At 42.2% G+C, this 15927-nt stretch overlaps 1 protein-coding gene across 2 annotated transcripts in view; it reads right to left on the reverse strand.

Moving 5' to 3' along the window:
- Positions 1 to 1042: 1042 nt before the first annotated feature.
- LOC138789520 (homeobox protein SIX6-like) overlaps positions 1043 to 15927 on the reverse strand; it is a 43302-nt gene continuing 28417 nt past the window's right edge. For both annotated transcript variants that reach the window (XM_069968202.1, XM_069968204.1), the window contains exons 2-4: positions 12278 to 12478; positions 11900 to 12063; positions 1043 to 1317 (exon numbers count right to left, since the gene is read on the reverse strand). In XM_069968202.1, the coding sequence (XP_069824303.1) occupies positions 1308 to 1317; positions 11900 to 12063; positions 12278 to 12439 (336 nt within the window). In that variant the 5' untranslated portion in view covers positions 12440 to 12478 and the 3' untranslated portion in view covers positions 1043 to 1307. The remainder of the gene's footprint in view (positions 1318 to 11899; positions 12064 to 12277; positions 12479 to 15927) is intronic.

Raw genomic sequence — 15927 nt, forward strand, 5'->3', positions numbered from 1 at the left:
ATATACTACTGGAGGAGCAAAGAGGGGGTGTATATACTACTGGGAGAGCGTACAAGGGGACTATATACTACTGGGGGGAGCGCACAGGGGGACTATATACTACTGGGGGAGTGCACAGGGGGACTATATAAGGGCTGGTGAGAGAGAAAAAATGCCAGTTTTCTCATCAATTCTGTATGTAAATAGTTTAACAACGTTTGAAAAGTTAACAAAACAACACGTTTACTACTAATGTTCAGATCGGACCTTCACCTGATAATAGACCCTGGTAAGTGGACCTTCACTAAAAGTTGCTGAGTACCCCTGCAAGCAGCAAGTGCAGCCGACAAACCTGTAAGGTGTATGGGGACCTCTAAGCTTGTTTGAGTGTATTTCAAAGTGTATTTTACGCCCAAATTGCATCTGCTTTTATCAGCCTGCATTACAGAGCTAATGTTAATCTGTGAGGCTATTCACATTGCTGTATAAAACGGGTGTATCTTGAAACACTAGGGACTGTATGGGGGAGATTTATCAAAGGGTGTAAAATTTAGACTGGTGCAAACTGCCCACAGCAACCAATCACAGCTCACCTTCCAGCTCTGGTGAAAGGAAAGAGGAGCTGTGATTGGTTGCTGTGGCCAGTTTGCACCAGTCTAAATTTTACACCCTTTGATAAATCTCCCCCTATGTGTAGGAATTATTCTTTTCTCTAGCCTGCTGGCCCCCATGCTATCACTAGTCAGTGGGTAGACATACTATTGGTGCCTACCTGGTTGCCTGTATCCTAAGCCTCCCCCTGCTTCTCCAGCTTGCTGTGAGGCTACATATGCTCTGGGCTACATCAGGCGTTTCTCATATTTGTCCATGTACGGCTCAGAGGAGCTTGACATCAGACTACTGGGCTGGAGAGGAGGCTGCTGCCAATGCTGCACTTCAGGTGGTCACATCTGCTGGAAATATACCATGCCGCATAACACATAGATCACTTTAATAGCTGATATACCCTTTACATGCATATTATATACTACACAAAACTCAAGCACAGATGATAGCTATATATATATATATATATATATATATATATATATATATATATATAGTCATGTAAACAGCATGAATCACACGCAGGGATCTGCCAAGGTAGTGGACACTGCATTACCAGGAGATTAAGCATCTGGACTTCTTTAGTTATAGTATTGGAGATTGAGCAAGACTAGGGAAATCTCAATATAAAATCTATTCCAATATATGGCAGGTCATCTTGCATTGTGAACATTTGGTCCTGAGGAAATATTCCAGATGTCGCCATTCTGTAACCACCGCCATTACTGGAACCTACAAATAAACACAAATACTACTTCAACACCTGTGCACTTTAGGGTATATAGCTGTATATAGAGTGGATCAGCATAAAATCTAAAGAAATTACTGTAATGTATAAACAATCAGCTGCAGATCTGCTACGGTGTGAATGTGCCCATAAAGTCACCTTGCAGCCCATAAAGTCTTTCACCTTTCACAGGAAGGAGCACGTTATACTGGGATGTCTAAGGCATCCCATTACAGTATGTGTCTGGGTTCACACCTAGTAATTTATAAAGGTGCTGCCGCCTGTGACTGAGGACTATTAGTGTATAACCTCAGAAGGTTATTGTCAATGGATTTGTCTGGCATGAAGCCCATTCGATCTGGCAGAACTATACAACTAATATCTGGCCGCTTGGCATTAGTGTTTATCAAGGATATGGGCCTCTATGAGTCAGGGCACATTTTTTTGTCAGGTTTCAATATCAGAGGAAGGACTCCTTGACACTTCTTACATGTTTAGTTGTCTTTTTTTTAAGAATTTTTATTTTGTAGCAAAATATTTTTGCAATGCACATAAAGTGGGGTTCAGTTCTAAGCACCCCCCGCCCCCATTTAGCACGCTCATCAGTGTATAGGAGCACTCACATCTAGCTGTACTATTGGTGATAATGCAAGGTACTACAGAGTTGCCCTGTACTCTTCAATGGAAAGACCCTGCAGTACCCTGCCCCACCACTACCAATAGTATGGCAATGTAGGTTCAAGAGGCTCCTTCAAACTGCTGAGCAGTGGGAGTGCTGGGAAATGAGGACACCTGTCACTCTAATATAGGCGGCCCACTCTGAAGACAGGCTATTAATTTTCTATGTCCTGACAACCCTTCCAGTATCTATAGAGGCTTCAAGTGTAGTTTCCCGGTACAGGTGGTCCACTAAGTTTTATACCACCTGGGCAAAGTACCTCTGTTAGGTATAGCACAAAAGGGGATGAAGGTGTTGTGTGTATTTTCCCCCACTAGGTGTCTCACTCTCCTTTAACTAAACTATCTGCACATCTGAAGGTTATGGGTTAACTTGTTGTACTGTTTTGTTCACTATTTAACCAATCACAGGTGCAGGTACCTTACACGGTTTTCCACCAACTACACTTCTTCCCTCTCCTCTTTCTTACACAGCCCTACCAATGAGAGTTGGACACGGTCACCCCTATAAAAGAGGTGGGAGGTCTTTTGTCAGTAGTGATGTGGAGGGACTAAGACACAACTTGAGAGAGATTCTTAAAAGAGAGACTTTTTCCAGTATGCAGTGTTGAATCCACATGAGGGGTAACCATCTTCTAGTGTACGACTTGTCTACGCCCGGGATCCTTCTCCTCTATTCTCAGGACAGTTATCAAAGCAAGGAACTGGTCCCCGGTAAGACAAATAGCAGCAAGCTGAAGTATCTTACTGACTGACGCATGGCTCTCCTCGGAGGTCTCAGGAAGTCTTCTATGCCCAGTAGTAAAGGCCTGGGGGCTCGTATTACCCAACCTGGCAATCACTAAACTGGTTGAGCAGAAGACGGTCAGATAACGCTATCTAAATTGAAGTACGAGTATTCTTCACCTACACACTCTTCTACACTATAATCCCGGCAAAGTACAGTACTTCATTGTACAAGGCCACCAAGATGGTCCCTACACCTGCACTAAGCTAACTCTACTTTCTCCACTGCTCTTCACCTCTATCACCTGCACCTGCTGAGCTCACTCCTATATTATTTAGTGCCCGTGTGGCCGGGGGTGGGTTTTAACACCATTCCTGGCCACTGTGACAAGTGAACCAGAAAAACACCAAGCCCACCTGCCATTACCACACAGCACCCTGGGCCACAGCACAAGCACTGGAACCTTCTTAGGAGGTAAATTCAGAATCATAGACTAGATCTGCCTCATTGGTCACTATGTAAGATTCATAAAGGTTTAAGTAGAATTCCTTAAATATATTCTTAACGCTAAATGGATCATTAGTCTTTAGTGTCCAAGACAGAACTAAAGGGAAAGCTTGAAGATTAATTCTTAATGAGGGAGGACAGAAATATTTTGAATTTCCCCAAATATATGAAGCTATTATTAAGCCTGTACTCGCCATTTCTTATAACCATGTTTTACTTTTCTCTATGTATTTCTTGTAGCTGGTGAATTTGTTCGAGAAATCATCCTCTAGGTCTATTTACTATTTCTATGGTACAGTCCTCTGATAAGGACATTTAATGTATCCTATACTACCATGTCGGAAGAAGAGGAATGTTATTACTGAGGTTTCTATAAACTTCAACTAACAGGGGGAAAATTGCTGGTGGGCCACTCTGGCCACCAACAGGGCGCCCACCCCAGATATCTAATATAATGGGTCTACCTTCCTAATATGATGGGTCTACCTATGTCCCTTATATCGTGGTCTACCTATCTTATATGGCAGTCAACCTACCTAACATGACTGGTCTACCTACGTAACTTATATGGTGGTCTACCTACCCAATATGAGGGGTTTACCTACCTATCTAATATAATGGGTCTACCTACCTAATTTGAGGGGTCTACCTATGTCCCTTATATCGTGGTCTCCCTATCTTATATGGCAGTCAACCTACCTAACATGACTGGTCTACCTACGTAACTTATATGGGGGTCTACCTACCAAATATGAGGGGTTTACCTACCTATCTAATATAATGGGTCTACCTACCTAATTTGAGGGGTCAACCTATGTCCCTTATATCGTGGTCTCCCTATCTTATATGGCAGTCAACCTCATCTAATATGAGGGGTCTACCTATAACTTATATGGTGGTCTACCTACCCAATATGAGGGGTTCACCTACCTATCTAATATAATGGGTCTACCTACCTAATTTGAGGGGTCAACCTATGTCCCTTATATCGTGGTCTCCCTATCTTATATGGCAGTAAACCTCATCTAATATGAGGGGTCTACCTATAACTTATATGGTGGTCTACCTACCCAATATGAGGGGTTTACCTACCTATCTAATATAATGGGTCTACCTACCTAATATGAGGGGTCTACCTACCTACCTTATATGGTGGATTACATACGCAATATTAGGGGTGTACCTACCTAATATGAGGGGGTCTACCTACCTTATATGGTGGTCTACTTACCCAATGCATATAAAGTGCAGAATGCCTATACAGAAGTGCCAAAGCTGTATTTAAAAATAAAAAACACCCTGGGAGAGTATACACATATACTAAAATGGCCTCAAACAAACATATGCTATAGGGAGATGAACCACTACCAATAAAAGCAAATACAACACGTATTTAACCCAACAGACCCCACTACAAATGAAAGCAAATGAACCATGTATATGACCCAAATATAGTAAGCCAGTCCCATCAACCCTAAACACGACTTCCTCAAGAGCTGTGGTTAATGTTTCATCTTTCATTAGCATATATTTGTATGGGGTCACTTTAGGGCTTGTATATACTCCCCCGGTGTGTATTCTTATATACTGTAGTAGAACAAATAAAGCAGAATCCGGTGCGGAATATATAGGGAGAAATGGGGGGATGATATAGTATGTGGACTGGTGGGGTTACTTTCTAGTCCCAGTCCTGTATCTGTCATATACTGTGTCAGCATCTATATGGAAGTACACTGGAGAATGATCCCACCACCTCTGCATATTCCACATCATTAACCAAAGCCAGATTAGTTCTGGATAAGGAATCACGCATGGAAGAATGACAAGAAAAGTCACGTTTACCAGAGATCCAGATATCCTTAGGGAACGTCCACACGGTTAATAAAAACCACATGTATTAATCACATGCAAAAGCAGCCTATTGATCTCACTGTTAGCTGCCGGGCGGATCCGCTCTGAAGAGTCACTTGTCACTTCTTTTGTTTTCATGTTGTTTTAAGCATTAACCATTTCGGTCAATGGAGGGATGGAAAACACAGGCGTTTTGGGTCGGTTTTGGGCTTTTATAACATGTGTCAGTAGTCAGTGAACAAGGGAGCTAGTAAATGATGTGTCCTAGAGTCATCCCCGTACTTACCCTCTGCAGCTCCGGATCCACCACATTACTTAACCACCTTGCATCCCTGTAGGTGTATCATTCATCCAGATCTGGAGACTGATATTTTATCTAGTATGACTATGGGTGTTCTAACCACCTGATACTTGTCACTTTCTTTTCTCTGTGTCCTGTGATACCTGTATGTTTTACCGTACTTACCTGCGCTGCATCATCTACAATGGGTCTTCTGCTTATCCTTTTGGTTGTGTAGCCCCAAACCAATCCGTGCTGCAGCAATGCTGTATCATCATCATGTATTGTAGGGGGGGCTGTATCTTTATATATTGTAGGGAGGCTGTATTACCATGTATTGTAGGGAGGTTGTATCTTTATATATTGTAGGGAGGCTGTATAATTATATATTGTAGGGAGGCTGTATTACCATGTATTGTAGGGAGGCTGTATCACCATGTATTGTAGGGAGGCTGTATAATTATATATTGTAGGGAGGCTGTATTACCATGTATTGTAGGGAGGCTGTATTACCATGTATTGTAGGGAGGCTGTATTACCATGTATTGTAGGGAGGCTGTATTACCATGTATTGTAGGGAGGTTGTATCTTTATATATTGTAGGGAGGCTGTATCACCATTTATTGTAGGGAGACTGTATCACCATTTATTGTAGGGAGGCTGTATAATTATATATTCTAGGGAGGCTGTATTACCATGTATTGTAGGGAGGCTGTATCGCCATTTATTGTAGGGAGGCTGTATAATTACTGTATATATTGTAGGGAGGCTGTATCTTTATATATTGTAGGGAGGCTGTATTACCATGTATTGTAGGGAGGCTGTATCACCATGTATTGTAGGGAGGCTGTATCACCATTTATTGTAGGGAGGCTGTATCACCATTTATTGTAGGGAGGCTGTATCGCCATTTATTGTAGGGAGGCTGTATCACCATTTATTGTAGGGAGGCTGTATCGCCATTTATTGTAGGGAGGCTGTATAATTACTGTATATATTGTAGGGAGGCTGTATCTTTATATATTGTAGGGAGGCTGTATCACCATGTATTGTAGGGAGGCTGTATCACCATGTATTGTAGGGAGGCTGTATAATTATATATTGTACGGAGGCTGTATCTTTATATATTGTAGGGAGGCTGTATCACCATGTATTGTAGGGAGGCTGTATCGCCATTTATTGTAGGGAGACTGTATAATTACTGTATATATTGTAGGGAGGCTGTATCTTTATATATTGTAGGGAGGCTGTATCACCATGTATTGTAGGGAGGCTGTATCACCATGTATTGTAGGGAGGCTGTATAATTATATATTGTAGGGAGGCTGTATCTTTATATATTGTAGGGAGGCTGTATCACCATGTATTGTAGGGAGGCTGTATCACCATTTATTGTAGGGAGGCTGTATCGCCATTTAATGTAGGGAGGCTGTATAATTATATATTGTAGGGAGGCTGTATCTTTATATATTGTAGGGAGGCTGAATAGTTATATATTGTAGGGAGGCTGAATAGTTATATATTGTAGGGAGGCTGAATCTTTATGGCTGTATCTTTATATATTGTAGGGAGGCTGTATATTTATATACTGTAGGGAGGCTGTATCTTTATATATTGTAGGGAGGCTGTATATTTATATACTGTAGGGAGGCTGTATCTTTATATGTTGTAGGGAGGCTGTATCTTTATATATTGTAGTGAGGCTGTATCTTTATATATTGTAGTGAGGCTGTATATTTATATACTGTAGGGAGGCTGTATCTTTATATATTGTAGGGAGGCTGTATATTTATATACTGTAGGGAGGCTGTATCTTTATATGTTGTAGGGAGGCTGTATCTTTATATATTGTAGTGAGGCTGTATCTTTATATATTGTAGTGAGGCTGTATCTTTATATATTGTAGTGAGGCTGAATCTTTATATATTCTAGCAGTTGTATCTTTATATATTATAGCGTCTATATCTTTATATATTGTAGGGAGCCTGTATCTTTATATACTGTAGAGAGGATGTATCTTTATATATTCTAACGGCTGTATCTTTATATATTGTAGCGGCTGTATCTTTATATATTCTAACGGCTGTATCTTTATATATTGTAGCGGCTGTATCTTTATATATTGTAGCGGCTATATCTTTATGTATTGTAGGGAGGCTGTATCTTCATATACTGTAGTGAGGCTGCATCTTTATATATTGTAGTGAGGCTGCATCTTTATATATTCTAGCAGCTGTATCTTTATATATTGTAGCGGCTGTATCTTTATATATTGTAGCGGCTGTATCTTTATGTATTGTAGCAGTTATATCTTTATGTATTATAGCGTCTATATCTTTATATATTGTAGGGAGGCTGTATCTTTATATACTGTGGAGAGGATGTATCTTTATATATTCTAATGGCTGTATCTTTATATTTTGTAGCAGCTATATTTTTATGTATTGTAGGGAGGCTGTATAGTTATATATTGTAGGGAGGCTGTATCTTTATATACTGTAGTGAGGCTGTATCTTTATATATTGTAGCGGCTGTATCTTTATATATTGTAGCGGCTGTATCTTTATATATTGTAGTGGCTGTATCTTTATATATTGTAGCGGCTGTATCTTTATGTATTGTAGTGGCTGTATCTTTATATATTGTAGCGGCTGTATCTTTATATATTGTAGCGGCTGTATCTTTATGTATTGTAGTGGTTACAGTTAGGGCCAGAAATATTTGGACAGTGACACAAGTTTTGTTATTTTAGCTGTTTACAAAACATGTTCAGAAATACAATTTTATATATAATATGGGCTGAAAGTGCACACTCCCAGCTGCAATATGAGAGTTTCCACATCCAAATCGGAGAAAGGGTTAAGGAATCATAGCTCTGCAATGCATAGCCTCCTCTTTTTCAAGGGACCAAAAGTAATTGGACAATGGACTCTAAGGGCTGCAATTAACTCTGAAGGCTTCTCCCTCGTAAACCTGTAATCAATGAAGTAGTTAAAAGGTCTGGGGTTGATTCCAGGTGTGTGGTTTTGCATTTGGAAGCTGTTGCTGTGACCAGACAACATGCGGTCAAAGGAACTCTCAATTGAGGTGAAGCAGAACATCCTGAGGCTGAAAAAAAAGAAAAAATCCATCAGAGAGATAGCAGACATGCTTGGAGTAGCAAAATCAACAGTCGGGTACATTCTGAGAAAAAAGGAATTGACTGGTGAGCTTGGGTACTCAAAAAGGCCTGGGCGTCCACGGAAGACAACAGTGGTGGATGATCGCCGCATACTTTCTTTGGTGAAGAAGAACCCGTTCACAACATCAACTGAAGTCCAGAACACTCTCAGGGAAGTAGGTGTATCTGTCTCTAAGTCAACAGCAAAGAGAAGACTCCATGAAAGTAAATACAAAGGGTTCACATCTAGATACAAACCATTCATCAATTCCAAAAATAGACAGGGCAGAGTTAAATTTGCCGAAAAACACCTCAAGAAGCCAGCTCAGTTCTGAAAAAGTATTCTATGGACAGATGAGACAAAGATCAACCTGTACCAGAATGATGGGAAGAAAAAAGTTTGGAGAAGAAAGGGAACGGCACATGATCCAAGGCACACCACATCCTCTGTAAAACATGGTGGAGGCAACGTGATGGCATGGGCATGCATGGCTCTCAATGGCACTGGGTCACTTGTGTTTATTGATGACATAACAGCAGACAAGAGTAGCCGGATGAATTCTGAAGTGTACCGGGATATACTTTCAGCCCAGATTCAGCCAAATTCAGCAAAGTTGATCGGACGGCGCTTCATAGTACAGATGGACAATGACCCCAAGCATACAGCCAAAGCTACCCAGGAGTTCATGAGTGCAAAAAAGTGGAACATTCTGCAATGGCCAAGTCAATCACCAGATCTTAACCCAATTGAGCATGCATTTCACTTGCTCACATCCAGACTTAAGACAGAAAGACCCACAAACAAGCAAGACCTGAAGGCTGCGGCTGTAAAGGCCTGGCAAAGCATTAAGAAGGAGGAAACCCAGCGTTTGGTGATGTCCATGGGTTCCAGACTTAAGGCAGTGATTGCCTCCAAAGGATTCGCAACCAAATATTGAAAAAAAAAATATTTTGTTTGGGTTATGTTTATTTGTCCAATTACTTTTGAGCTCCTAAAATGTGGAGTGTTTGTAAAGAAATGTGTTCAATTCCTACATTTTCTATCAGATATTTTTGTTCAACCCTTCAAATTAAACGTTACAATCTGCACTTGAATTCTGTTGTAGAGGTTTCATTTCAAATCCAATGCGGTGGCATGCAGAGCCCAACTCGCCAAAATTGTGTCACTGTCCAAATATTTCTGGCTCTAACTGTATATCTTTATGTATTAAAACAGCTGTATCTTTTCCTAGAGCAGCTAGAACTTTAAAAGAGGATGGGACCAGAGAACAGGGTGAGGGGAACATGATACAGCACATCAGCCTATGTTACATCATGACATCATCACGCCAGTACCAGTATTGCCTCTGTAGTTAGACTAGTTTAACTTAAAGGGGGAACCTTTAGATATTAATCAAATAATACCTCAGGTATCCCTGTTTCCCCCTAAACCAGAATGGTCCATACATTAGGCTATAAAGTAAGTTAAAGGGTTGGTAAAGATCAGGAAGACTGGAAATAGATATATTGACCTCAACAGAATGTATTGATGAGGATTACAGCTTCTTAAATCACTGATAACACCCGGGACTCTCTATCTGCTCTGACTTAATGTTCCCATATTTCCTGGGAGTTAATCTCTTTCTTTTATCTCCTGGGACAGTCTTAGGATTGGTGATTTTTAATGCACTGTATATGTTATTCTGTAGGTTCATATATTGTGCACTGAGAAGACGGGATATAGATTACGTACGGAATGCTGTATATCAATGCAGGAAGCAGAAATAGTACGACATATCTCATTGTGTTTCGGTGTGTGTGGGATGATATACAGTACAGGAGCCCTGCAGTTTCCTTCTGACATTTATTTCTATTGTAGTATTAAAGCAGTTCTGTCAGCGTACTGTGGGTGCTAGTATAAAGGGGCTCTCCGTGGCTGTAAAAATTATTATAGATGTCACTTCCATGTCCATCTTTCCCTGTGCTAGAATAGGGCTGTAAAGGGTAGGGTTGTAAAGGCAGCCATGCACATGCCATAGCTATCGGCCAAAGGTGTATTCAGCAGACTGACATCTTGGTGAGTGCAGCTAAGTGTCACAGAAATGTTTTGTGCTATGTTTTCCAACTTTTGGTCGATCTGCACCAGGTGCAAACCCCAAAAGGTTACCCCCCATTTACTGGAAATATAGCATGCTGGATGTCTGCTGCCACCACTAGGGCCATTTACAGTATGTGCCACTGTCTGCCACTTTCATCTGATAAATCTCATTACAAATTTGCACAGAGCGAGGATATGCCCCCTCATAGCAATAAAGGATGACCATGTGGGAATTGTGGTTCCCGAATGGTGCTTGATTAATCCGATAAATGTGCCGGAAAAGCCAAGATGAAGCCAGAAGTGCGGCCCAGGCACATTAGTAAATCTGGGCCATGGAGTTGCATATAAGCCATGCTTCTGTCCCACTTTCCCCTTGTCAAGCCAGGCAAAAAAGTTTCTAATACACATTATAGATGCGGCATACTTACTCCTCAGGCAACCTTACACCTCAGGGTTTTAGTTTCCCAAAACCGACAGATTTATGAATGTGTCTGATGCTGTTAGTAAAGGCCCTATTACGCTAAACGATTATTGGCCGTACTTGGCCAATTATTGGCCAATCCAGACGATAATCGTTTGGTGCAATAGTTCGTGTTAAAAGGCAACGATCAGCACAATGCTGGATGATCACTTTCTCAAAATACAATGACAGTGATGGCATGCTGGCTTTTGCTCTGCGCAACAGGAGCAGCGACAGCAGACTGACGCTATCTTCTATGTGCCACCTGGACGATCTAAAGATTGCCTAGGCAGCCCCTACCGCTGCTCCCTGTGCCCCCCCCCCCTTCCGCTGAATGTTGGTGCGTGTAATAGCACAGACAGTAAGCAGGGAACTAGAAGCCTGACAGGACAGCGCTGACTTGCTCCTTAGTATCGGCCTCTCTAATAGGACCCCAAATCTGGCGGTTACAATACTAAAACCCAACCATCCCGCCACACTAGAAGTGGTTGTTTTTCAGAATGGAAAAATCTATAAAAAATGACAGTCTGCTTAATAAATAAATTGATTATGGTGGGATTTAACAAACATGCCCACGATAAAGCAGAAAATGATGGGTGTGTTGGTTTTTAGAGATTTTTGTGGTGCACAACGTTAGTAATAAAGTGAAACCAACTGGGGTAAAAACGTCAATTTGATGATGGAAACATGTTAGTAACCCAGCCCCATTATCTTTATAGATTAATGTCCAATTCTAAGTGACCAAAAGAGTCAATTAATTTATATATACAGACTTATAAGTCATATTTTATTACATATGGAGAAGCTGACTCTGCTGAATAAATTCTTCAAGGAAGATTTTACTTACTTGGTCCTCGAGCTCACTGCCCTGTCCCTCTGTCTTCTGTTCTTATACCAGTTGGTAACCTGTGTAGGACGTAACCCAGTCATATAGGAGAGGTGTCTCTTTTGTGCTGGGCTGGGATATGGATTTCTGAGGTAACACTCTCTCAGCAGTTTCCGGGTGTTTTCCTAGTAAATAAGTGCACAAATAAACATTATATATTATTATACATATAAAATGTATATATTCATAAAAGGGAAAAAAAATTACACATCTGCCCATATATTATCCAGACCACCCTCCACCTCTCGAGCATCCAGGGCTGGGTTTTATTAGTGTATTTGTACTTTTGTATTTTCTATAATAGTACAAATGGTAAATTTAGATTACCTTAACACTTACCTTTAAGCAGTGCGACGTCCTGTTTATTCCTTCACTTTTTGCCGATTTCGTTAAGATCTGTTCATCTATGGCTGGACGGATATAGCTGACTGTCTCCTTTACAGGGTGTATATTTGCTAAATGTGGCGGAAGAGACCATAGAAAGAGAGCGAGGTGATCCATTTCTCCGACAGCGTGCAGCGTGGAGCAGATCTGAGAGATCTGCCCGGGGGAGAAAAGCGATGCATGGGAAAAGTGCAGAGCCATATAGTAAGAGGCGAGATAAATAGAACTAGTAATACAGATATGGAGAAGAGCCAGGAAAGATATGGAAATGAGAGCGGAGATGGTCTTAGTGCAGGGGTATGGGACCAGTAAAGGAGGCAGATCTCATCCCAGTACACATAAGGAGGAAAGACAATGAAGATGACAACAAAACAGCGACTTATTGGATTAACACAAATAGGATCCAATATAAGGGAAGAGGGTGGTATAGTGTGCGGCTGGTCAAACAGATGATGTGGAGTCTAAGCTTAGGACTATAGATCTGTCAGGTATTATGTTTCATATACGTATCTATTCATTTTACAGTCTGATTCCATTCTGGCATCAAATATTAAATTTTTATAATCATAGGAGCCAAAAAACTGAGACTGTCCGGCCATTGCATATTATAAGATATGAAGGGATGAAGAATGGGATGTTATACTATAACTTTTTCTGGTATAGTAAAGAACTTATTTGCATGAGTAATATGGTATACTAACCCTAGTGAACCTATACTCTTTAATATATGCATAGTCTTCAAACAACAGAGAGTCCTGTCCGATATATGTACAAGGCATGGCTGACATTAAACATCCGTACAATGGATCATAACGTTCTCCCCCTATTCTCCATTGATTCTACTGAGCCAAACTGAATTTACCATTATACCTTATATTGATCTAGAACTGGTACTTCAGTACTAGCTGTAAAGTGTCCTACTGACAAATCTAGTAAAGTGTATGGACATGTGGGCCATGCATCCATGAATTAGGTGGATGGTCAGGAATAGACAGCATGCAACACTGGCAAAGAAAGTCTAAGCCAAAACATGGCGTCCCCCAAGGGTTAGGGAAACCAGACATTTCCCCTTTCTAAAATATCATATTAGACATTCCACTTTGTATAATATTTTATCAAAGCACACATGTTTTTTTTTTCCTTATGAAACTCCCTTCTCCGTTTACTCTGCTAAGCTTTTATATGCTCCACAAACTTATACTTAAAGGACACCTGTCACCCCCCGTGCCGGGTTGACAGGCTCCCGACCCCCTGTTAGATCCCCCTATACTCACGTGATCCCGCCGGGTCCCGCTTCCTGAGCCGGTCGGGTCACGGAGATATCAGCGACCGAAGCCCGGCGCGCGCGCTGACAGTAGAGTCAGATGCCCATAGAGAATGAATGGGGAGTCCGATGCTCCGACATTCTCTATGGGCATCGGACTCTCCTGTCAGCGCGCGCGCCGGGCTTCGGGCGCTGATATCTCCGTGACCCGACCGGCTCAGGAAGCGGGACCCGGCGGGATCACGTGAGTATAGGGGGATCTAACAGGGGTCGGGAGCCTGTCACCCCGGCACGGCACAGGTCCTCTTTAAGGCCAGGTTTACACTATGTAAAAATTCTGGACATCTTTCATAATGGCCGTCATTGTGCAAACAACGTCCATTATTTCAAAAAGTAAAGACGTTATTATTACATAGTGTGAACCTAGCCTAAAGGAGAAGTCCCACCAAATTAAAAAATGACAGGCATAAAAAAGTAAACTTACCTATGCTCGTGTCCCATCGGGGTCCAGTTGACAGCCGCCTACCTGTTGCAGTGAATGGCAGTTCGGCCAATCGGTGACTGGGGTGGGACACCGCCCCAGTCACTGAATGGCTGAGCAGGCCATTACAGAGCAGCTGGAAGAGTTGGTACTTAAGTGACGTACCTGGTTTCCAGTAGAGAATGACGTCCAGTGTGAGTTTCCATTTTTTATTATTTTCCCCCACTCCCCCCTGCCAACAGTAAAAATACCTGTGCTCCCACAGTAATAATGCCTCCTATTGTGACCAACCCCTCATAGTAATAATTCCCTACCCCCTGCCCCCCCCCCATCGCGGCTGCTGGAGAGATCAAGTCTCAGCGGCTAATAGGCTGCATGCACGAGGTGTCCACAGCCTATGACAATAATTAGAGAAGAAGAACACTGACAGGTCCTGCTGCTCTATTCTCCTCCTCACGTTTAGCCCGCTCACACTGCAGTATGTGGGCTGAACACAGCGGCGGGCCATCCCTAGAAGCTGCACAGCTCCTAGGGATGCTGATGCCGGACAGAGTAGGTCAGCGGGACGGATAATGCCCAGGTCTGCTCCACACCAAACTTTGAAACTGGGGGAAATTATTCAATGTGTTTTTGTTTGTTTTTTGAGGGGGGGGGGGGCAGTAATAGTTTTTGCACACTGTTTATTTATTTTGTGCAAAATTTATCGAGGCAAATAAGCTAGATTTCTTCAGTTAATGCCATGTTCACCATTTCCCAGTTTTTGTGCCAGGAGGGGGCACGGTTTCAGATTAGCCAACTCCTTTGGCTGATTTATCATTTGCAATTTTTTTAATTTTTGCTCCCACTCCCCCCCCAAAAAAATTAAAATAAAAAAAAATGTGCAGCAGTACTCTACCTCCGCCCTAGCTGTATCCATGTCCTCCAAGCAGCCTTAGGGTCCTATTCCATGGGCCGATGGGGGCGCGGTCAATATTGTGAACGAGCGCCGATCTGCTAGATCGGCCCTCGTTTACTGCGCCTATTCCACTGCCCGATAATAGTTTAGCGAGGGCAGCAGGGACATTGTTACCGATGTCCTTGCAGCCCTTGTTAAAACACCATACATTACCTACACATGTAGCAGGGCTTCTCCTGCGCTCCTTCTTCCTCCCGATCCCGCACAAAGCAGCAGCTTTGGTGCGGCCTGTCTCAGCTGACAGACCGCTCAGCCAATCACTGGCCGCTGCGGTCCTGGGCAGTGATTGGTTGAGCGGTCTGTCAGCTAAGACCAAAACCTGCTGCGTGCAGGACCGGGAGGGAGAAGCCCTGCTACATGTGTAGGTAATGTATGGTGTTTGTGAGATCGTTGGTCGCCCACCGACCTAAAATTATCAGGCACCAATGTGTGAAATAGTGATGCGCGGTCGGTGCCCGATGATTTTAGGTTTGAACCTAAATAAACTGGTAATTAAATGTCGCATGCTCGGCTTCGGTGCTTGTAGATTTCTTTGACCTCCCTATTGTAGATTTGTTGATTTGCTTGTAGTAGACTTTGACCTCCCTATTAAATCCACACTACAGATCATTCATTCGGCCGTTCTTTTCCATCATTATTGGTAGCACATCCCCCATTTGCATGGAGAGAAATGCTGCTGACAGATGATGATGTATAGGCCGGCACAATCCCAGACATCCTGTACTTATTACTGGGCAATTGGAGTTGCCTGTATATAAAATAACATAATAAATTATAGTGTTGAAGCTCTTATTAAAGTCGAGAATCCCATGGGTCTTTATCCGATATGTGGCTATAACATTGCGATTCTACTTCCCTGCCTGTTATAGTCACGTTACCTCCATTACAGATGGACATGTATGAGT

This window comes from Dendropsophus ebraccatus, chromosome 4, assembly GCF_027789765.1.
Source record: "Dendropsophus ebraccatus isolate aDenEbr1 chromosome 4, aDenEbr1.pat, whole genome shotgun sequence".
NCBI classification, from domain to species: domain Eukaryota; kingdom Metazoa; phylum Chordata; class Amphibia; order Anura; family Hylidae; genus Dendropsophus; species Dendropsophus ebraccatus.